This window comes from Rhinatrema bivittatum, chromosome 10 (assembly GCF_901001135.1).
Source record: "Rhinatrema bivittatum chromosome 10, aRhiBiv1.1, whole genome shotgun sequence".
Lineage (NCBI taxonomy): Eukaryota > Metazoa > Chordata > Amphibia > Gymnophiona > Rhinatrematidae > Rhinatrema > Rhinatrema bivittatum.
The window spans coordinates 91,960,173-91,984,381 of NC_042624.1; the positions used below are offsets into that span (position 1 = coordinate 91,960,173).

At 47.5% G+C, this 24,209-nt stretch overlaps 1 protein-coding gene across 4 annotated transcripts in view; it reads left to right on the forward strand.

Moving 5' to 3' along the window:
- Nucleotides 1–24,209, forward strand: part of FUBP1 (far upstream element binding protein 1) — a 134,343-nt gene that overhangs the window by 33,208 nt on the left and 76,926 nt on the right. For all 4 annotated transcript variants that reach the window (XM_029617458.1, XM_029617456.1, XM_029617457.1 and 1 more), the window contains 2 exons: nucleotides 6,190–6,290; nucleotides 13,521–13,662. In XM_029617458.1, coding sequence (XP_029473318.1) covers nucleotides 6,190–6,290; nucleotides 13,521–13,662 — 243 coding nt within the window. The remainder of the gene's footprint in view (nucleotides 1–6,189; nucleotides 6,291–13,520; nucleotides 13,663–24,209) is intronic.

Sequence of the window (24,209 nt, forward strand, 5' to 3'; positions counted from 1 at the left end):
GAACTAAAACTAGTACAGTCACACTAACTTTGCTTTCTAGCATCTATCACCTCCTCCTTCCTGCTCAGTATATACCCTTTCTCTGAGCCCAGGTAAGTAAAGAACTACTCCTCTGAATCAGAGATTTGGAAGGACTTTGGTAAGTCTTTCCTCCGGGCTCCTTGCTTGGCGCACCATACAGACGTCGTTCCCGATCTTATTAGGGCAAGGGAAGGGGATTTCCGAGTGGTTTGAGCGGCCCCCCGATGGGCTAGGACCCGCTTCAGGCTCGGTGGGCACCCCACTTGGCAGGACACGGCGCGGCCATCTTGCATGCAGTTTGGTGCTGCACCATTTTCCCCCATTGATCGTCTGTATGTTTGTTGCGGGCCAGCCCTATTGTGTGCCTAGCATGCACATAAGTACACGCACACCTGTGCACATACCAACTCGCATACCTGCACACTTAAGTACACACATAACCGGACGCTTATACTTACTCATGCTGTAGCGCATTTGTAAGTGCTCGAGCTCGGGCGCTAACTAGCTGCACACACAAGCTGCAGTGTACTATGGCTCTGGCAATAAAGAAGCACAGCTGCTGCCCCTGCCCTGTATGAATCCCAGCTGGGAAGGCCTTGTGCTCCCAGCCCTATCAGCATACCTCAGGACATGCCTCACCTCACCAAGGGTATCCCTGACAGGGACCCAGAAACCATGGAAGACGATGGGAATGCAGAGTCATTGGAGGATGGGGAAATCCCTTCAGGCCTGGAGTCATTCCGGACTATGCTATAGTTTTTCCACAGAGATAAATTGCCGGCCCTGGTCTCCCAGACCCTAAAGACTTGAGAGTTCCTGGCACGGACACTGTCGGAACCAAAGAAGAATCCCATCCTGGTGTCTCTACAGAAAGCCTCTTGCTATTTCCCCGATGCTGGAAGCCATCCAGGAGTTGAATGACGTGGAGTGGGATGCCCCGGAAGCCAGTTTTAAAGGAGATCGGGCCTTGGAGCGCCTGTGTTTCCTGAAAGTGGACGCTCTGCTCTGCGCCGTCTTGAAGCGAACAACTATCCCAGTCGAGGGAGAGAGCGGCCTTGAAGGATGTACATGATAGGCGATTGGAGTCCATCCTTAAGCAAGTCTTTGACCCAACAGCAATGACCCTGCAGATTGCTTCCTGTTGTGCCCTAGTGGCTTGTTCTTGTCTGCTTCTCTCTCTCTCTCTCCCTCTCCCTGAGAGGCGATCGAGCCTGCTGTGGCCTTCCTAACTGATGCAGTCTCTGACCTAGTGTGCACCTCTGTCAGAGGAGTAGCATCAGTGGTGGAGGCGAGAAGACCGCTATGGCTGCGAAATTGGTCAGCAGACGTAACCTCTAAGGCAGTGGTCCCCAACCTTTTTTGCACCAGGGACCGGCTTCAAGCAAGACCATTTTTCCATGGCCCTGCAGGGCAGGGGCGGGGCTTTGGTCATATGAAGGCGGGATTATGGAGGGGGTTGGATTTTAGTGCACACTTATTTAATTATGAAATTTATAATGTGAATGTGACTCAATTCACCATAGGTTCTCATATGCATGGCACACTGACCCATGATCGTCACGGGGCTAGACGCAAAAGTACAGTTTGTATCCACGGGAACCCCCCTGACCCACAATAATGGATGTAAAGCAGAATTATGACATTCCCCATACAACTCACCCTACAAAAAAGATGTTCTGGTGACATCTCAGTAACTCAAACTCCTACTTCCAGGCTCAATAGCCCTACTTATGAAAAGACAGCAGTTTACCACCAATGCATGTCCTCTTGAGAAAACACAACAAATAAGACGGATACAAATGCTTACATGCTAGTAAAATATCTCATCTCGGTAACAGACACAGAACCGACCTAACATACTCCCAGGATCTGTAGTAATGCACATAAACTAATCTGCACACAGTTACACCTGTATTATGGAATACACTCAAACAGGAGCAACCCTATCTATGAAAAGGCAACACTACAAATATTAAATCAGGTCCTAAAAACCAATACACCTCTTATTAGGAAAACAGAACTAGCAAGCAGCTATAGATCCCCACACAGAAATAATTGTAAAACTATACTAATAAGCAGAATAAATGTTTCAAAAACAGCTATGAACAGAATAACATCCAACAATTAAAAACTCATAAAAACTATTAAACATTCTCCAAACACCAATAAAATATTTCAAAAAAGCAAACATCACACAATTAAAATGGCAGTCAAGAAAAATAAACTTAAAAAGCCACTTTTACTTACCCCCTCCAGCAGCTGTCCTACTCCCCTTCCCTGCAGGCCGTGGCACACACCAGAAGCAGCAGTAGAAGCTAAGCTCTATACTTATGGTCCTCTTCCTTAGTGCCCATGACTCACACACACACCATACCAGTCATGCCCCCATGACCAGTTTCTGTCTCTCACACACCAATCATCTCCCAAACAGTCTTTGGCACACACACACCAGTCACCTTCCTGAACAGTTTCTCTCATGCCATACACACACACACAGGCTTCCCACTCCCGTGTTCTACTTACATATTTGGGCTTCTCACTCTCATAATCACTTTCTCTGTCTCTCTCTCTCACACACACACACACACTCACCAGTCTCTCACTCCCATGTTCTCTTTCAGATATACAGGCTTCTCCCTCCCATGATGTGTCTCACACACACCCAGGTTTCTCACTCCCATACTCACTTCTCTTCACATGCACAGGCTTCTCATTCCCATAATCACTTTCTCTCTGTTACACACACACCAGTCTCTCTCATTTCCATGCTCACTCTCCACGTGCACAGGCTTCTCATTCCCTGAATCACATTCTCTCACATTCACACACACCAGTCTTTTTCTCTCACACACACCGTCACCTTACCAAGCAGTCTCTCTCTCTCTCATGCATGCACACTCACCCAGGTTTCTCACTCCCATGCTTTCTTTCACCCCCACAACACCAGGCTTCTTACGCCCATGCTTTCTCACATACCCAGATTTCTCACTTCCATGCTTTTTCTCTCTCACACACACACATCAGTCACCTCCCTGACTGTCTCACACTCTCACATACACATCAGTCATCTCCCTGAGCAGTCACTTTCATTGTCTCTCACATATACACGCACACATCAGCTCTCTGACCAGTCAATCACACACAGGCTGTCTGGCTGCTTCTCTCTCTTTCTCTCACTCACTTCCTCTTCCCCCCCCCCCCCCCCCCCCGAGCACAAACGGTAGCTGCACCACCTCCTCCTCCAGCCCCGCAGGCCAAGAAAGAAGAATCCCATCGGCCGCGGGAGGCTCATGTTGCTGTTTCCTTTACCTATTATCAGCTGCTTCGATTGCTCGGGGGCCGATGCTGCTGTCGCCGCTGCTATTTTTTCGCGCGGCGCGGCTCTTTCTCCTTCCCGCGCACCGCAATTCACTTCCTGTTCCGGGTCAGAGGGGGGAGGGGCGGGAAGAAGAAAAGGCCAGCGGCGGATGCCACAGCTTTTTTTTTTTTTTTTTGCACCGCTGCGCCCAGCGGCAACGGCAGCAGGGAAGGAAGAGCAGCGGGAGAGACCGGGAGCGCGCGACACACCTGCCGGTGCTTGGCGGCGCCGCGGACCGGCAAAAAACTCCCACGGCCCGGTCCCGGTCTGCGGACCGGTGGTTGGGGACCCCTGCTCTAAGGGAACCTCACAAAGATGCCCTTTAAGGGATCTCTCCTATTTGAACATAAGAAATTGCCATGCTGGATCAGACCAAGGGTCCATCAAGCTCAGCATCCTGTTTCCAACAGAGGCCAAACCAGGCAATTACCCAAACACTAAGGTGATCCCATGCTACTGATGCAATTAATAGCAGTGGCTATTCCCTAAGTAAACTTGATTAATAGCCGTAAATGGACTTCTCCAAGAACTTATCCAAACCTTTTTTGAACCCAGCTACACTAACTGCACTAACCACATCCTCTGACAACAAATTCCAGAGCTTTATTGTGCGTTGAGTGAAATAATTTTCTCCGATTAGTCTTAAATGTGCTACTTGCTAACTTCATGGAATGCCCCCAGTCCTATTATTCGAAAGTGTAAATAACTGATTCACATCTACTCGTTCAAGACAGCTCAATGATCCTTCCAAACTGGTTGCTTCAGCTGTGCTCAATTTGTTCTTTATTGGTGGAGTTTCCCCACCAATTAAGAGCAGCATTAGGCTGCTGGTTGGTTTTGCAAAGTTGAGTCGATCGCTGCAGTTTCTCTCCCTATGAAGCCCTGTAGTGAATGGGGGTGTGGGGAGGACTTGGGTTATGAGTTTGCAACAGAAAATACTGGCAGGCTGAGGTAAGTACAAGATCCTGTATAATGTGACATCAGCAAAACAGTTGTTCTGTGCCTCCATCTGCTGGTAGGGGAGCACAACTCACTTATTTGGACTGGCAGGACTCAAGGAAAGGAAATCAGGATGTAAGATTAAAATTTCATCTTTCGTAGGATCTTGTGCACATTATATTTAGTGTACTTTTCAAAGGAACAAATACAAAAAGGATAATATAGATAAAGTATTGTTTCGCTGTATCCATTTTAGTTTTGAATGAGGCATGCATTATGTTGGAAGAAGACTTGCAAGTAGGTCTGGAAAGTGTTTGCTCACACAATTATTCCACAAGCTAGAGGGAAAAAAGAGAATTGCTTAAGATTTTCATCCAATACTACTGTTGGCTCTCACTTTGAAGTCAAATTTGAGAAAGTTATCAAATAGAACAAACAGTAGGTGGAACCCCACTCCACGCCCTGTATTGGCCCATGTCCTGTCTCATGTGGGAATTGAAGTCACTTCCTATTAGCATCCAAACCACGTTAATGGTCTGGAAATGATGGAAATTCAAATTTATTGGTGGAAAGCAATATTCGGCTATGTCACATCTCTGATATCGATTTGTAGACTTGCAAAATCAATTCCACTTAACCAATGCAGATTTCTTGGCCTATGCACAAATTAGGCGTTTTCTAGTTACCCTGGGAATTACAATGCCCTCGTTCAGAGTTTGAAGGCTATTGTCTTCTAGCAGGACGCTTTCAGAAGGGAATCTCTAAGGTCTATCAAATCCTTATATGAGGCGGAGAAGGGAGGAGCCGCTCATCTGTTGGCATGGCAACACGAACTGCGAACTCAGTGGAACAGGGACAAGTGGAATGAGTGTTACCGGGCCCTGGGCAGTTTCTCAATGTCAGCATCCCTGATGCAAAAACGCTACAAACTTCTATATCTGTGGCACTATTCCCCAGCTAGAGTGGAATTGGCTCCTGGGTCGTCGTCGCCCCCCCCCCCCCCCCCCCATTGGCAGTGTTCCCAGTATGGTTCGTTCTGGCATATGTGGTGGCAATGCCCCAAAATATAACTGTTCTGGAGGGACTGCCAACAATTAAGATATGGGGAGTTTGGATTCCACTGCAGGCAGAATATTGGCTGTTAGGACTTCCTTACCTAGAATTAGAGGATGAGCAACAGAAAATGTTTATTCTTCACAACAGCTGCTAGGTTGCTGATTGCTGCCCGATGGAAAGACGTAGGCCCACCGGAATTACCTCAGTTTTACCTTAAACTGAGGCAACTCTATCATATGGAGAAATTAACAGCCATAAGACGGGACACCTTAAATAAGTTTTATAGAATGTGGTCCCCTTTGATCTGTCATATAGCAAGGTTGGAGGGCCACAGTCATGCCGGGAGGCCAGCGTTGATGATTGGAGATAGCCAGGCCAGCGGCGGGTCAAGCAACGCCAGTTGTATGACCAGACTCTGACCATAGACGCAAGAGCAATGGAGAGAATGCAATGGTACTCAATCCCAGAGGAATCGGGGGGGGGGGGGGGGGAATTGGATGGGGGGGTTATAGGAACTATGTGATGTAATGGTTTTCCCGCTACATAAAATGTTAGCAAGAGGGTATCAAATAATGGCGAAATGTTCTCTGTCACAGTATACTTTTGGTAATTAGACCATTATGTATTTTTTTTTTGTGTTACTGGAATCACTATTACACTCAATTTACTTTGTACTATTGCTATCATTGTTATAATGCAAGTTATAGTTCATAATAATTATAAAAAAAGAGAAAAAAATTTGAGAATGTTGTTTGACCATGTAAAGTGTTTTGGAGGTGGGTTCTGTTACTAATTTCATATGCCTTTTATTGCAGATGATGGATCAACGCCTGATAGAATAGCTCAAGTAACAGGACCTCCAGACAGATGTCAACATGCAGCAGAAATTATTACAGATCTCCTTCGGAGTGTTCAGGTTTGTCCATCTTTAAACCTGGGTTAGTGATCCTCAGACTTTATTGCTGCTGCTTTCAACTGGGCTAAGTTTCTTAGAGCCACATACAGATATAATTAATATATTTCCACCTTCTCCTGCTACACCAGTCCCCTGTCCTGACAAGTGGCTGGAGGAGTCAAAGTCTCAGGAGACTCCAGTGTGGGACTCTGTAATTAAGGGATTGCAGAAGATCTCCACTGCCTTCCCATTCCATCCAGTGATAGATGATGTTGGCTGAATGAGAATCCCCCAGAGTTAGACCTTCAGGATGTCAGTATCTTGCAGTGGTTGTATCCTCTTCCTCCAGCCTTTATACAGAGGTTTTTCCAGGTCCCGATTGTGGATGCTCTGGTTATGGCTGTTACCAGTCATACCACCATTCCTGTGGAGGGAGGTGTGTCCCTAAAGAGATCACAGGACAGGAAGATGGAGCCATCTTTGAGAGAATTATTTTGTTGGCAACTGCGGTTCAGATTTCCATGTGTTTGGCTATGGTGGTCCGGGCAGCTGTTGGATCCAACGGAGCAGAATGAGGAATTGGCCAGGATGGCATGCATGGCAGCTTTTCTAGCAGACTATTTCTTTGACTCTTGATGCTCTTTTCGGTTAGTGGACCTTTTGGTTGCGTTGTCTCAGCTGCTGTAGCTATGTAATTGGGCGGTTAACTCTTGATCTAAAACCTGCCTGGGGAAGTTGCCCTTTAAGGGTAAGCTACTGTTCGGGGAGGATCTGGACCAGTTGTTAAAGAACCTCAGAGATCCAACACCCCAACGATTGCCAGAAGACACAGGCCCCCTCCTCTTATAGAGCGGGAACAGTTCGGTGGCAGTTTCAAGCCTCTAGGCAGTACCGGTAAGGTAGACAATATTTTGGGACAACCTCCTTGGCATATTCCAGTCTGACCAGTGGGTGTTGGCGATAATCTGTTCAAGTTATGTGTTGGACCTTTATTGTTTTATTCGGGATGTTTTTATGGTGCCATCCTATTCCACGTCAGCCAAACCTGCTTATCCGCAAGACCCTATTAAAATTGCAGATCCTTCGGGCAGTGGCACTGATGCCTTCTTCAGAGCGGGGACAGGTCGGTCATTCCATTTATTTTGTGATGCTCAAAATGAATGGTTCCTTTTATCCCATCATAGATCTCAATTGTGTGACCTGCTGTTTGCAGGTTCCACGTTTCCACATGGTTCCGTAGTGTGTTCTTGCTGCAGTTTGTCGGAGAGAGTTCCTGTGTTCATTGGACCTCTCGGAGGCCTGCCTTCACATCCTGATTCAGGAACGGGATTAGTCACCTGTGTTTTTGCATGCTGCAGGAACATTTTGAGTTTCAAATGTTACCTTTTGGTCTAGCAACTGCACTACTTATGTTTACCAAGGTAATGGTCTTGGTAGTGGCAGCTATACAATATGAGGCCATCATGGTGCACTCATACCTTGATGATTTTGAGGAGTTGGTGCGTGTGACTCAAGTGGTGCAGTTTTTAGAAGGCTTGGGCTGGGTGATCAATTTTGCCAAGAGTACCGTTCAGCCCACACAGTCCATGGAGTACTTGGGGGCACTGTTCGATACTCAGGTGGGACAAGTGTTCCTCATGGTCAAGAGGGTCTGAAATATACTCCTTCAGGTTCAAAGTTTCCTGGGGCTGCCAGTTCCCTCTGTTTGAGACTATTTTCAAATGCTTAGGTTGATGGTGATTTTGGACTTGGTCCCATGTGTCAGGGCATGCATGCGCCCTCTCCAGGCATTGCTCATGTTGAGATGGTCTTTGGAGTTCCAGGACTATGGAATGTGGCTTCCTTTGAGTCAGCTGGTATGAGAGGCCCTATTCTGGTGGATGATTCCTTCACATTTGTTGAAGAACATAAGAAATTGCCATGCTGGGTCAGACCAAGGATCCATCAAGCCCAGCATCCTGTTTCCAGCAGAGGCCGAACCTGGCAAGTACCCAAACACCAAGAAGATACCATGCTACTGATGCCAGTAATAGCAGACGCCGTTCCCTAAGTGAACTTTATTAATAGCAGTTAATGGATTTCTCCACCAGGAACTTACCCAAAACGTTTTTGAACCCAGCTACACTAACTGCACTAACAAATTCCAGAGCTTAATTGTGTGTTGAGTGAAAGAATTTTCTCTGATTAGTCTTAAATATGCTACTTGCTAACCTCATAGAATCAACCTAACCCAACTGTCCTGGTTGGTGACTATGGACGTGAGACTCTCCAATTAGGCTCATTGTCAGTATCAGGTGGCTCAGGGCAGTTGGTCTCCATCAGCTGACTAGAGACCAGGGCCATTCATTAGTCCTACTACACTTCTTCCTGTTGATTCAGGGGAGGGCCATTTGGGTCCTCTCTGTCAACACCACTGCAGTGGCATATGTAAATCAGGAGGGGGGAACCTGGAATCAGAGTTTTATAGAGACATCACTTCTATTTCCTTGGGCAGAGAGGAACCTAGGGTTGATCTCAGCAGTTCACATCCATGAAGAAAATGTTCAAGCCGACTTCCTCAGCTGAAATGTGTTGGAGAATATGAGTTAAGCTCAAGTGGTGCTGGATTTTGTCATAGGTGGTGCTATCAACAGATGGATTTTATGGTAACTCAGAAGAATGCAAAGGTAGTGTCTTCAGCTGGTGACAGGAACAGGGTTCGATGGGCATTGATGCCCTAGGGCAGCCCTGGCTGGAGGGCACTCATAGGCAGGCTGGTGTGGAGAATAGAGCTAGAAAGCATCAGGGTCGTTTTGATTTTGTTGGGCTGACTTTGCAGGCCTTGGATTTCATTTGGTTGCAAGTGGCCTAGCCCTTTCGCCTTCCGAATCACAGGATCTTCTAGCTCAAGGGCCCATTGTCATGGAGCATCCTGCTCCATTCTGTCTTATGGCCTGGCTCTTGAGCGGCGATGATTCTATAGGAATGGGTGTTCGTTAATGATTTTTCTGTTAAAGTCTCTGAAATGGTCCACTTCCTTGGCCTATATTCACATCTGGAAGCTGTTTGAGCAGTTCTGTGGGTTGAGGTCTGAGTCTTCCTGCCAGGCAGATGTTCCCTGTGTCTTGGCCTTTCTTCAGAGCAGTCTAGATGCTTGATATGTATTTCTTGAAGGTGCAGATGGCTGCTATTTCCTACTACTGGGGCCTGCTTGGGGGGTCTCTAACAGCTTATTTGGATGTGTCCTGCTTCTTGAGCGTAAAGAGGTTCCCCCATGGGACCTTAATTTGATGCTGAAAGCTCTGATAGTGGGCTGCCTTTGAAGAAGACCTTGCTGAAGGATCTATCGCTGAAAATTGCGTTCCTTGTGGCAGATCTCGGAACTGCAGGCCTTGTCTTGCCAGGATCCCTTTTTGGTAATCTTGTTGGGTGCGGTGACTTTTCATCATGTACTGTCGTTTCTTCCTAAAGTGAATTCAGTGTTTCATATCAATCAAGCAATTTCCCTCCCAGTGTTTTCCCAAGAGGAATGTGGGGAGAAGGGATTCTTAGGTCCTTAGATGTGTGGAGGCTTATTCTGTGTTACTTGGAGATCACGAATACCTTCTATAAGTCTGACAAATTGTCTTGCTTGGAGGTGCGAGTAAAGGGGAAGTAGCTTCTAAGGCTTTCCTGGCTTGCTGTATAAAGGAATCTATTGTTTCCTAGCGTGTAGCAAGATGAACTCAGGACCAATGGGTTATGTGCTCCCCTGCTAGCAGATAGAGATGGAGTCAGGTTTCAAAGTTGACATCACCCTAGATATGCTCCTGCAGTAACCTCAGCCATTCAGTATTTCTCCATCTCCTAGCAGATGTGGAAACTATCTCCACACTAGCAGCAGTGTTTAACGGGATTGCAGCACTAGTTCATAGGAGAAATGTACCTTTAAATTGAAAGATCGAGCCCCGCATTCTTGCGGTGCTACCTAAGGGCCCCCCCAGTTGAGAATTCCTAAGATGATTTCTGAGATCCCTCAGAGGTGTGCCTTGGTCTGGTAGCCAGCTCCTGGCGTGGACTTTGCTGCTGAAGCAGCTGAAAGGCAGCGGGTGCAGGAAGCCAAGTGCGGCGGTGATGGCCCAAGCCCTCTCACCCTGCAGCCGGAGATCAAATCTGTACTCAGGTGGTAAGTGCCGAGAAATCTGTACTCAGCTACTAAGTAGAAAAGAACTCCTCCGATCCAGAGGTGTGGAAGGGCTTCAGTAAGTCTTTCCTCCGGTCTCCTTGCTCAGCGTTCCGTACAGACGTTTCCGATCCCGTTAGGGCAAGGGAAGGGGGTTTCCGAGGCTGCCCCCCCCGATGGGCTTGGCCCCGCTTCAGGCTTGGTGGTCTCGCCACGTGGTGGCCCACGGTGGCGTTATCCTGTGTACGGTTGGGTGCGGTTAATGCAGTTAGTGTAGCTGTGTTTAAAAAAGAATTGGATAAGTTCTTGGAGGAGAAGTCCATTACCTGCTATTAATTAATTTGACTTAGAAAATAGCCACTGCTGTTACTAGCAACAGTGACATGGAATAGACTTAGTTTTTGGGTACTTGCCAGGTTCTTATGACCTGGAATGGCCACTGTTGGAAACAGGATGTTGGGCTTGACCCAGTATGGCATGTTCTTAAGAAGGGATCCTGGTGCACCCTTAATTGGACAACTGGCTGATCTGAGCGAAGTCTTTGGAAGAGAGCCTTCAGGTGACCAGCAGGGTCAGGTCCCTTCTACAGGAACGCGGTTGGGTCGTGAACATGGACAAGAGCAGCCTCCAGCCCTCCCAATCCTTAGAGTGCCTGGGAATCTGGTTCGACACCAAACAGGACAAGGTCTTCCTCCCTCCCTCAGAGAAGGAAACTGATGGACCAAGTGTGTCGGTTGAGGAACACAATGCGCCCCAGGGTGTGGCACTATCTCCAGGTCCTCGGAGACCGAGGGAGGAAGGAAGACCTTGTCTGACGAAGTGTGGATATTCGGCAGCCATGATTACCACCTTGCTCCGCGTGCAGAAGTTCTTAACATCCCTGACGTACATACGGATCTGGAGAATATTTGAGGCCTGGAGCGAGGAACGCGGGGTGCCCCTGTGAATGGCCAAGATCCCCATGATTCTGGAATTCTTACAGGACAGCCTGAACAAAGGATTGTCCCTCAACTCCTTGAAGATCCAGGTGGCAGCCCTGTTCTACTTCAGGGCCAAGTTGAATGGAACCTGCTTATCGGCGCATCTGGACCCGGCCTGTTTCCTAAAAGGGGTTAAACACCTCCGACCACCCTTAAAGTGGCTGGTCCTCCTATGGAATCTCAATCTAGTATTGGGCTTTCTAGCAGGGCCTTCCTTCAGACCACTGTGCGGTCTGTCGCTACACCTATTAACACTAAATACTGTATTCTTGGTGGTGATATGCTTGGCTCGTCGCAACTCTGAACTATAGGCGCTGTCATGTCGGGAACTGTTCCTTCGGTTTACTCCAGGAACAATACAGCTTCGCACCGTCCCTCCTTCTTCCCAAAGGTAGTTTCGGAGTTTCACCTGAACCAATCCATTTCCTTACCGTCCCCGGATAGGCACAAGGACACGGAAGACTACTGCCGCCTTCGCCATCTAAATGTCTGTAGGCTTTTAGTGTGGTATCTGGAATATTCAGAACCGATGCGCAAGACAGATCGCTTGTTTGTTCTTCACGGAGGAAAGAAACAAGACGAAGCAGCTTCGTGAGCTACCATAGCTCGCTGGATAAAGAAAGTAATCACGGGAGCTTACGTAGAGGCAGGGAAGCTTTTACACCTCCAGGCAGTATCCTGGGCGGAAGCTAAGTTACTCTCTCCCGCTGACATCTGTTGAGCAGCGACTTGGTCCTCCTTACACACCTTCTCCAGGTTCTACTGCCTGGATATCCAGGCCTGAGAGAACGCAGCCTTTGCGAGGGCGGTGCTAACCGGACCGCGGGCAGCCTTCCAGCACATTTGGGAGTAGCTTTTGTACATCCTGTTGGTCCTGAGTCCATTTGGCTACACGCTAGGAAAAACAAAATTTCTTATCTGATAATTTTGTTTTCCTTAGGGTAGACAGATGGACTCAGCATCCCACCCATGGCTGCCCATGAACAGTACCAAGAAATCGCCCATGAGGCAAATCTTGATTCCATGAGGTGGCAGGTAAGCCGTCGCCCTATACCCAGATCAGGGCATCTATAATATTGCTGGGATCCAGTGCTTGAGTGATTGAGTACAGTTGTGTCTCCAGTTTTTTAATCGTTTTAATCAAATATTAAGTTCAAATTAGGTTTTCAATAGTATGTCCACAATGACTTTGGAAGAGAATACTGAATGGCTGAGGTCACTGCAGGAGCATATCTAGGGCGACGTCAGCTTTGATTCCTGACTCAGTTTCTATTTACTAGCAGGGGAGCACATAACCCATTGGTCCTGAGTCCATCTGTCTACTCTAAGGAAAACGAAATTATCAGGTAAGTCATTTCTCCAATTTGGCTTATTTGCTCAAAGGCAAGAAGCCTCTGGAATTAGTTCATTTGCAGTTGGCACCTTGGGCAGAGGTGCATGCGCTCATGCCAGCTGATACTTGCAGAATGGCTACATGGTCATCCCTGAATACCTTTGTGAAGCATTATCGACTGGACGTGCTAGCTTGGGAGGAAAAAACTTACAGGGCAAGGGTTCTGTGGGCAGCCTTCACTTCCTCCCACCTGGGTAACTGAAGCTTTGGTACTTTCTACTTTTGAGGGCTGGACTGGTGTAGCAGGATGAGATGGAAGGAGATGTTTTCTTACCTTTTTAATTTCCTTCTGTTAGTTCTGCTGCACCAGTCGAGGACCAACCCGGGAAGCACGGCTGCGTATTTTCAGACTGTTCTGGTTAGAATTCTGATGTAAGGCAATTTTGAGCCTTTTCCTTTTCTTTCCAGTATTGTCGTTACTCCCTTCCTTTTGTTACAGCTGGCAGGGAAATTTCATGTCTGTGTTTTTTCTGTTAATATTTGATGCCTCTTACATGGAAAGGGTCTGACTTGAAGCTGGCTAGAAAGATGTAAACTCCATAAACACGTGTGCTAGTAGGCAGGTAGGTCAAGTCATTTGCATCAATTGTTGCTCTTAACTAGTAAGTTGTTAATGTTAAAATAGACTTCTGCAGTTTATTGGTTAAGTACTACCTAGACTAATTTCCAGTAGCAATATTGCATTTCTAGTTAAAAATTGCTGTAGTGTGTAACAATGTCCTTATTTCTTTGCATAGGCTGGTAATTCTGGTGGCCCTGGACCTGGCGGTCGAGGAAGAGGTAGAGGTCAAGGCAATTGGAACATGGGACCACCTGGTGGACTGCAAGAGTTTAATTTTATTGTTCCAACTGCAAAAACTGGACTAATCATCGGCAAAGGCAATGCATCTTAACTTTTATGGCCGCTTTTTCTGATTTTATTTTGTTAATGCTTCTTTAACTTCCTTAAAACATGTTTCTCCATAATATGGGACCTGTCCCTCTTGCCATTTATGGGAAAGGCCCAGGAACTCTTCAGAGATGCAATTTATTTTTTGAAAAACTAGGTTGAACATTTTGTGCTTTAATTGTGCTCTCTGCCCCATCCAGTTCAGTCTGCTAGCAAGTACTAGTGCTGTCTTGTAAAAAGAAGATAGTGTACCTCATTTATATAGTTTGAATCTTTATTTTTCTAATTTAAGAAGCAGATGCATTTTGTAACTAACTTGAATAGTATTATGCATTTACATACAGTATTTCTATTTCCTAGTGTGTTGTCAGATGGGTTATATGCTCCCCTGCTACCAGATGGAGACGGAGTCAGGTTTCAAAGCTTAGGTCACCTTAGATACACCCCTGCGGTGACCTAAGCCCTTCAGTATCTGTCTGCTAGCAGATGTAGACATGCTTTCCCTATTGGGATCGCTGTACTCTTTGGAGGAAGAAATTTCTATTTTTAAATTGGAGAAAGACTGAGCCCCGCTCTCCTGTGGTGAAACCTAAAGGTTCCTCCCCAAGTTGAGAATTCCTGAGGTGATTTCCGAAATCCTCAGAGGTGTGCCTTGGTCTGGTAGCCGGTTCCTGGCATGGACTTTACTGCTGAAGCAGCTGATACAGGAAGCCGAGCACAGCAGTGACAGCCCAAGCCCTCTCTCGACGCAGCAGCAGACAGTCTCTGTACTCAGCCAGTAAGTGCTGAGCCCAGGTAAGTTTAAAAAAAAAAAAAAAATCTAGTGATGATTGGAGGGACTTCCAGTAGGTTTCCTCCAGTCTCCATGTTCAGCACACCCTACCGATGTCGTTCCCACTCCTAGGCACACCACGTAGATGGCCTCATTGGCGTCATCTTGCGCGTGTTGCTGTGTTGTACGGCCCTATGTAGGATGTCAGTACGCGCATGTCATAAGCTCGTACAGGAAAAACTGAACGCACACGGACAGAGCGCGTGCCTCTTCACACCCCGTCTAGGCACTATAATTTTGTGCACATATAAGCCCGAGCCGATTTGAACACAGTTACCGCCATCAATGACACCGGCAACCAAGAAACCTAAACGCCTTGCTTTCTGTGCTGCTTGTCATATTAAGGCTTCTCAGCCTGACTGAATTCCAACCTGTCAGAACTGTGAAGAAGCCCAAGGAGAGTTGGCTTCCTCGGAATTTGCTAAGCCTGGCTCCTCCCATTCAGATGATGGGATGGCCACAGCCTTAACTGGAAATACCCCAGGACTGGGCCATCAGTGGGAGAAGGAAATTCAGTGGCAGCTATCCCAGTACTTCCTGGGATAGGCACGGGCCCGGCAGCCTTCTCTTGGATGGAATTATTTTTCCAGGGCCTTCAAGCCTTTGTAAGGTGCAGTCTGCTACCTCACTGGCCACTGTCTGGACAGAACCTCGACCGGTAAGCCCTCCCTCTCCCACCCCTATTGACAGACCGGGACGGCAGAGCATTCCTGCAGGTGACAGTCTTCCGCCTCCCAAGGGGTTGTGAGGTCCTGAGGGGACCATCCCCCCTGGTTTCAGAGGCAGCTGAGGTATGGGGTTGAAGACCCAATTACCAGCTCAAACAGATACTGGGGGTGATATCGGGGAGCCTGGCTCACTCCCCCCAGTAGGTCCATGACCCGGAGGCTATTGAGCAAGTTTATCAGATAACCAATTTTCTTTTCCTTGGACCAGTCTGATTTTTCCCTACAGAGTCGATTGACCTGGATTGGGGGCGCCCCAGAAGCAAGTTTTAAAAGGGAGTATGGGACGAGCGTTAGAAGCTCTATACTTACTGGATTTGGCAGTGAGAGTGTGTTTAGAGGTGCTGGTCTGCGCAGTCTCGAAGCGAACAGCTATCCAATGGAGAGAGGAGTGGCCTTGAAGGATGCGCATAGTAGTCGGATGGGGTCCATCCTTAAACAAGCCTTTGATGTGACAACAATGACCTTATAGATTGCTTCTTGTTGTGCCCTCATAGCCCTTTTATCTGACACGGACTCTGACCTGGTCTGTACCTCGGCCAAAGGAGTGGCCTCCGTGGTAGCGGCCAGAAGACAACTATGGCCATGAAATTTGTCAGCTGACACAACCTAAGGCAAATCCCACAAAGATGCCCTTTAAGGGATCACTCCTCTTCGGGAGTGAATTGAAAAAACTGGACAGTAAATGGGGTGACTCTCCAGGGCCACAGCTACCAGAAGATGAGAAAAAGCAGTTACAGCACCCCTTGCCCATGAGGGGTCAGCCCAGGGGCTCCCAACACTTTTGGCCCTATAGAAGCTCAAAATTTCAGAGGCCTCTGTCCTTCAGGATGTTTGTCTTTTTGGAGTTGGCAGTCCAAGAGAGGGGCAAGTTTGGGTTCCAGTTCGTTCCGACCCCCCCCCCCCCCAGTGAAGTTCTGCTGACCCACCTTCGGAATGAGGAGACAGAAGGTTGGCTGTCCTCTTACCAGCGGTGGGTCGAGATTGCTTTGGACAAATGGGTACTGGATGTCATACGAGAAGAATACACGTTGGAGTTTTGCTATTCTCCTCAGGACATGCCCATGATGTCTCCTTGCCGCTCCCAGCACAAGAAGCATACAGTAGGGTCTACCTTGGTAAGGCTCCTCAGGTTCAGGGCTGTACTTCCAGTACCTGTGTCCCAGGAAGACATGGGGCATTATTCCATCTATCTTATCGTACCCAAGAAATAGGGTTCCTTTCACGCCATCCTGGACCTCAAGAGTATCGACCATCATTTGAGTTATTCAGTTCCGCATGGAAACTCTGCGCTTCATCATAATGGCCGTACAACCGGGAGAGTTCTTAACGTCCCTGGACCTTTCCGAAGCCTACCTTCATATTTCAGTCCGCCAAGAACATCAGCGTTTCCTACTCTTTGTGGTACTGGGCCGCCATTATCAGTTCCGGGTGCTGCCCTTCGGCCTGGCCACCACTCCACAGCATTTTCCAAGGTTAAGGTGGTTATAGAGGCGGTACTGAGAAAAGAGGGAATCCTGATGCACCCATGCTTGGACGACTGGATGATCCGGGCGAAGCCCGTGGAATAGTGTCTCTGGGTGACCAGCAGGGTGACCTCCCTGCTTCAAGAGGTCAGTTGGGTCGTATACATGGACCAAAGCAGTCTCAAACCCTCCCAGTTCTTGGAATATCTGGGAGCCCGGTTCAGCACCAAGCAGTGCAGTGTTTTCCTCCTGCCCACACAGGTAAGAAAGTTGATGTCCCAACGGTGTCTGAAGAATTCAATTCGCCCAATGAGGTGGAGCTATCTGCAGATCCTTGGTTTGATGGAGTCAACCCTGTAGGTGGTACAGTGAGAGAGGACACACATGCAACCACTTCAACACTCCCTGCTGTCACGTTGGAACCCCCTGTCTCGACTTTCAATTCACCCCCGCCCACTGGTGGAAGTATGTTTTTGAGTCCAGTGGTGGCTGCAGGAAGCTCACCTGGGCAAGGGTGTAACCCTGTGCCTGCCAAAACTGGCTGGTTTTCAAGTCAGATGTGAGCCTTCAGGGCTGGGGAGCTAATTGACAGAAACTGATGGCCTAAGGGTGTTGGACCAAGGAAGAGGCACTCCAGAGCATAAACCACCTGGAAGCCCAGGCAGTTAGATTGGCTTGTCTACAGTTCAGCCACAAACCCCAGGGTCACGCAGTCTGCGTGATGTCGGACAGTGCAACAGCAGTGCCCTACATTAGTCGCTAGAGGGGAACTAAGGCCATCAGGTGTCACAGGAGATAGAACTCTTTATGGAATGGGCGGAATTACATCTACAGATTATCTTGGCCTCCCACATTGCAGGGAAAGACAGCGTCAGAGCAGACTTTCTAAGCAGGGAAAGTCCGGATTCAGGAGAATGGGCATTGTCGGCCAAAGCCTTTCAACTAATGGTAGATCGTTGGCCTCCCATCCATCGTCCTGCGGGCCGCATCTCACAGTGCGAAGGTTCCCTGATTCTTCAGTCACAAACGGGTGACGGACCTCCAGCCACCCCTACAGTTCCCCTGTGGAATCTTGAATTTTTGACAGGGCCTCCTTTTGGCTGCTACACAGTCTTTCCTTGCACTTATTCTCCCTGAAAATGGTGTTCCTGGTATCGATATGCTTGGCTTGTCGCATTTCTGAACTACAGGCACTGTCCTGTCTGGAACCGTACCTCCAGATCTCTCCAGGAGCGTTACAACTTCATACTGTGCTATCCTTCTTGCCCAAGGTAGTCTGTTTTACTTGAATCGGCCCATTTCGTTGCCATCCCTAGATAAACTCAGGGATACGGAAGACTACCGCCTCCCCCGCCATTTAAACATCTGTAGCTTTTGGTGTGGTATCTGGAAGTTTCAGAACCAGTGTGCAAGACCAGACCGTTTGTTTGTTCTACATGGTGGAAGGAGACAGGGTGAACCAGCTTCTCGGGCTACCATAGCTTGCTGGATAAAGGAGGTGGTCACAGGAGCCTATGTAGAGGCAGGAAAGCCATTACTCTTCAAGTTAAAGCTCATTCCACTAGGGCTCTCAAATAGTAGCTTGGGTGGAAGCTAGACTGTGGTCTCCTGTAGACACCTGCCAAGCTGCGAAGTGATCCTCCTTGCACACTTTCTCCAGGTTCTATCGCCTGGATGTTCAGGCCCGAGAGGACGCAGCCTTTGCAAGGGCAATGCTAACTGGATCGTGGGAGCCTCCCACCCTGATCGAGAGTAGTTTTGTACATCCCATTGTTCCTGAGTCCATCTGGCTACACGCTAGGGAATGGAGTAATTGCTTACCTGATAAGTTCGTTTTCCTTAGTGTAGACCAATGGTTCTCAACCCTGTCCTGGGGACCCCCCCAGCCAGTTGGGTTTTCATGATATCCACAATGAATATGCATGAGAGAGAATTTGCATACACTGCCTCCATAACATGCAAATTTTCTCTCATGCATATTCATTGTGGATATCATGAAAACCCGACTGGCTGGGGGGGTCCCCAGGACAGGGTTGAGAACCACTGGTGTAGACAGATGGACTCAGCATCCTGCCCATGGCTGTCCAAGAATGGGGCCAAGGAATCATCCGTGAAACGAATATCGATTCCAAGAGGTTGAGTAAATCATCGCCCAATCCCTAGATTAGGGCATCTATAATCTTACTGGGATTCAGAATTTGTTTGGTTGAGTACAGTTACGTTTATTCATTATTCAAATTTTAATCAGGTTTTGTCAATAGTATGTCTACAATGGCTTTTGAAGAGAATACTGAAAGGCTGTGGTCACTTCAGGGGTGTATCTAAGGTGACGTCAGCTTTGAAACCTGACTTAGTCTCCATCTGCTGGCAGGGGAGCATATAACCCACTGGTCCTGAGTCCATCTGTCTACACTAAAGAAAACATACCTGATAGTTTCATAATTTCTCCATTTGCACATATTCAAATGTTCAGCATTTCCTTCAAGTTCAGTGTCTTAAGTATTTGGCTAAGAAGAGCTGCCAGATCCTTAATGATAGTTTAATTCTTGATGGGGTGTGATTGGCTTGCTCCCAGGGATCCTGTGCTAGAAGTTATGACCTTCCTGTGAAACCTACTCCACATGTATTTGTGAATAGGCTTTTCTCTATCGACAAGCAGGGCTGAATTAGCCATGACACGTGGGTGACATCTGACAGTGCCAAATGGACCCATCTAAGCTCATAGTTCAACTCTCCTGGCATGTGTCCCTTGGGTATTATTTTTGTTTGAGCTTTAGCACAGATGCATTCTCTCTATGTGCTTCAAGTTGCTTTGCTACATTAGCAGCCCCTCAACAGCACTTTTCAGAGCTACAAAAGATAAATAGAATATCATGTAAGGACTGTGCAAGCAGCTGTAAGATGTCTGTCACCAATGGCCACTATAGTTGATAAAGATGTCTGGGATCAGACCACAATACAGCCACTTGTTCTGATTGTGGCCTGATGTTTCCAAGGTCCAAGTGGAACAGGACCTGGAAGATGGAGATGAAAAGTCTGAATTGTTCCTCTTTTTAGAATTGGGCCTCTTCAGGCTGGCTTCTCACCAAGTTGAACAGGAATATCTTGAGCAAATTCCTCCAACCATTGTGCCAGTTCCTGGATCTGCCATAGCCCAGGGGTTGAGTAAGACACGAAAGTGTCGAGCAGGGGGTCCATGAGCCCCTCATGTAGGCCTTGTGAGGTTTGTCAGCACACAAAACAAAGCGCCATGTGTTGAAGTCAGCAGCACAATTGGCACTGCTGAAGCTTAAGTCTGTGCATCGCATTGGCCCTTATCCGCGTCTACGCAAACTGCACGGTTGGCATACTAAGCCAACACATTGGGCCTTGACTCTGTCAACCCAGCCATCTACTCCTTTCGACACATCCAGCCTTGGCACTGTCTGCGCTCTGCACCCAGGTGCTTTTGGCACACTGGTCCCTGGCCTCATTGATTCACAGCACTCCTCCGGACATATTCATCGTGTCTCCTTGCCACTCCCAGCACAAGAAGCAGGCAGTGGAGATTACTCTAAGGATTCTGAAGATGAGGGCTATAATTCTAGTACCTGCGCCCCAGGAAAATACGGGGCATTATTCCATTTATTCCATCGTACCCAAGAAGGAAGGTTTTTTGCCCCATCCTGGACCTCTAGTGTCAACCGACATCTACAAGTGAATCATTTCAGCATGGAAACATTATGCTCCGTGATAATGACAGTACAATCAGGAGAGTTCTTAACCTTCCTGGACCTATCCGAGGTCTACCTACATATTCCAGTCCATCAAGAACACAGTTTCCTACGCTTTATAGTACTGGGTCGCCATTATCAGTTCCAGGCATTGCCCTTTGCCCCAGCCACCACCCCTAGAACATTTTCCAAGAATCATGGTGGTCGTAGTGGCAGCATTGAGAAAAGAGGGAATCCTGGTGCACCTGTACTTGGACGACTGATTGATCTGGGCCAAATTGTGGAAGAGAGTCTCCGGGTAATCTCCTTGCTTCAGGAACTTGGTTGGGTAGCAAACCTGGACAAGAGCAGTTTCAGGCCTTCCCAGTGCTTGGAATATCTGGGTTGACACCAAGCACGTCAAGGTCTTTCTTCTGACCACATAGATAAGGAAGTCTTGTCTCAGGTGTGTCAGTTGATGAGCACGATATGCCAGACGGTGTGAAGCTGTCTCCAAGTTCTCAGTTTGATGGCGGCAACCTTGGAAGTGGTGCCGTGGGTGAGAGCATGCATGCTACCACTTCAGTGCTCACTGCTGTCACGTTGGAACCTGCAGTCTCGAGACTATTTGATTTGCCTCCACTTGCTGATGGACATATGCTCCCAGCTCCAGTGGTGGCTGCAGGAAGCTCATCTGAGCAGGAATGTGCCCGTGTCCTCATCGAACTGGCTGGTCCACACGACGGACGCCAGCCTCTGGGGCTGGGGAAGCTCACTGTCAGGAATTGTCGGCCCAGGGATGTTGGACCGAAGAAGAGGCCCTCTGGAACATCAATCACCTGGAATCCCAGGCAGTCAGATTGGCGTGTCTACAATTCAGCCTCAGACTCCAGGGTTGAGCAGTCTGCGTGATGTCGGACAATGCAAGACTGTAGCCTACATCAACCTTCAGGGTGGAACCAAGAGCCAGCAAGTGGCACAGGAGATAAACCTCCTTATGCAATGGGTGGAAACACATCTACAGATGATTTCAGCCTCCCACATCATAGGAAAAGACATCAGAGCAGACTTTCTAAGTAGAAAGAGTCTGGATCCAGGAGAGTGGGTGTTGGCCAAAGCCTTTAAACTGATAGTAGATCGCTGGGGCCTCCCATCCATTGACCTGCTGGCTGCATCTCACAATGCGAAGGTTCTGTGATTCTTCAATTGCAGAAGAGATCAGAGGTCCCTGGGGAACGATGCTCTCAATCAGACCTGGCTGGAAGAAGAGTTGCTATACGCCTTCCCTCCGTGGGACAGTCTGAAAGGTGTTAAATGCCAGTGGAATAATATTTTATTTATTTCTGCCCAGCATTCCTGTAGCTGGGCAGAAATAGAGCATCCGCTTGTGGCAGAGAAAATGAAATCCCAGTCCTCATTATCCAATTATCTCACCAAATCAGCTTCTCAAGATTGAATATATGAGGGCTTGGATAAAAGAGCCTGAAAGTACACTGTATATCTTAGAAATCCCCCCTTCAAAGAATCAGCCTGGGAACAGAGGGATTCAAATAAGGATTGCCCTTCCCGGACAGCCATTGCCCTCTGCGGAGTTAAAATAAAATGCCGTAATTGGGCATATTCTAAATAGTTTAGTCTCTCTAATTGTCGCTAATACATCAGTATGCGACAACACTTTGCCTCTGCTGAGGAAATGTTCAAAACGTAGCAATCCACCCTGTTTCTAGGACCAAACGTCTCTGGGATGCAATCTAGGCGGAAAAGGCTGTGTTATGGATAAAGTGGGAGAGATGAAAAATACGGACTGGAACCAACCAATTTTGACTTCTATTGAAACCAAACCTTTAGCGTAGTATGGAGTGCAAAGGAAACACTATTAATATAACGCCATGTCAATTGTGGCTGCCAAGGCAGCAGTGAAAGAGGCATGGACCCCACCAGGGTCTTCTCAAGTATAACCCAACGTTTAGGGGAGCTCATTCTAAGAAAATCTGTAAAGGCACGAAGTTGAGATGCCACATAGTACCATTGCAAGTTAGGTACTCCCTGTCCCCCTGCTTTCGTGGGATTATAAAGTGTTGACTTAGAAGTATTAGGCAGGCATATCTTGCAGATAAAGGAAAAAAATCTTCTTTTGCCAGGAGCGGAGAAGCATGGCAGAAAGGTAAATGGGTAATGTTATGAAGTACAAGAACTTCAGGAGGACATTCATTTTGACTATTGCAATGCGCCCTAGCCAAGTAAAATGTTCCCTGACCCATCTAGCCATATCTCTATCTATCCCACTAAAAGGGGCCCAGAATTTAGGAAGAATATATCTCCCACTTTATCCCCAATGTGTATCCCTAGATATTTAAGAGAGTTTTTAGCCCACTTAAATGAAAAGGTCCGGCGGATGGTTTTGGCCATGGGTTGGGTCCAAGTTAACATTTAAAATTTCTGATTTTTCAAAGTTTACTTTAAATCCTGAAACAATACTAAATTGTTTTAATTCAGCTGAAACTGCAGCCAGTGAAAGTGCAGGATTGGTAAGGGTACATAAAATGTCATCGGCTAATAGACAATTTTAAAATGCAAGGCCCCTAATCTCAAACAACCCCCCCCCCCCCCCCCCACCCCACTGGCCTCAGAAAGGCATACCCTAGAGGTGAAACGGTTCCAGGAAGAGAGCAAATAATGGGACAGGGGGCATCCCTGTCTAGTTTCCCGGCCAGTGTTAAAGCTATCCCCATAGCCCCCATTAACCTTCATGTTGGCTGAGAGTATATGATAAAGGGTCTTAATCCATTGCAACATAAAAGGGCCAAATTGCATTTTCTCGAGAGTCGTGAACAGAAAAGGCCAGTGCACAATGTCGAAGGCTTTTTCGGCATCCACTGACAGTAAGATGCATGGAGCCTTCTGGTGACCCCCACCAAATTAGGTTCACTATCTTTTGGACATTGTCCACCGCAGTTCGAGTGGGAATAAACCCTGCCTGGTCAGGTTGCACTAGATTGGGCAAGAGTTTATTCAAGCGCTCTGCTAAGACCTTGGCTAAAATTTTTAGATCAAGATTAATAAGTGAAATGGGGCGGTAGGACCTACACAAGGAGGGATCTCTTCCAGGTTTTCAAATTATCGATATCCCTGCTACAGTAGAGTGATTTGCAAGAGAGCCTCTCTCCCTCAGAAAATTAAACATATTAGTCAAGGATGCTACTAATATATGGGCATGCTGTTTATAATACCCACTGGAAAACCCATCAAGGCCTGGAGATTTACTCCCTTTTGGGGATTTAATAACTTGTAAAACTTCAGGGGAACTGATGGGGACTATCCAGTAGGAGCTGCTATTCAGTAGTAAAGCATGGAAGAGGGATAGAAGATAAGTACCAGTTGATATCTGCATAGCATATAGACACATCCGTGCTGTAATGGGAGGAGTAGAATTGGGTAAAGCAATGTCTAATATCTGCAGCGTGGGTAACCATTGTTCCAGAACTATCCAAAATATTTGCTATGGAACTCTATTGGAGGACTTTCAGACGTCACGCTAGGTAGCGACCTAATTTATTTGTCCCTTCAAAACGTTCTTGCTTGAGTTTCTCTAATTGGTGTGCCACCAACGTGTCATCCAGGGACTGCAGTTCAGCCCGTGCGGCTGTCAGTTTCTCAAACAGTGATTTAGAATGCGTTCACATGTGGTCTCTAGAAAGACTCTGCTCCAAAGTCAGAAGCTGAGAGCCCGGGAAATTAAATGGCCTCGAATTACTGCTTTTGAGCATTCCCAGATCACCGAGGGCACCATAAGTTCAGAATCTTGAGAATGAAAATATTCCC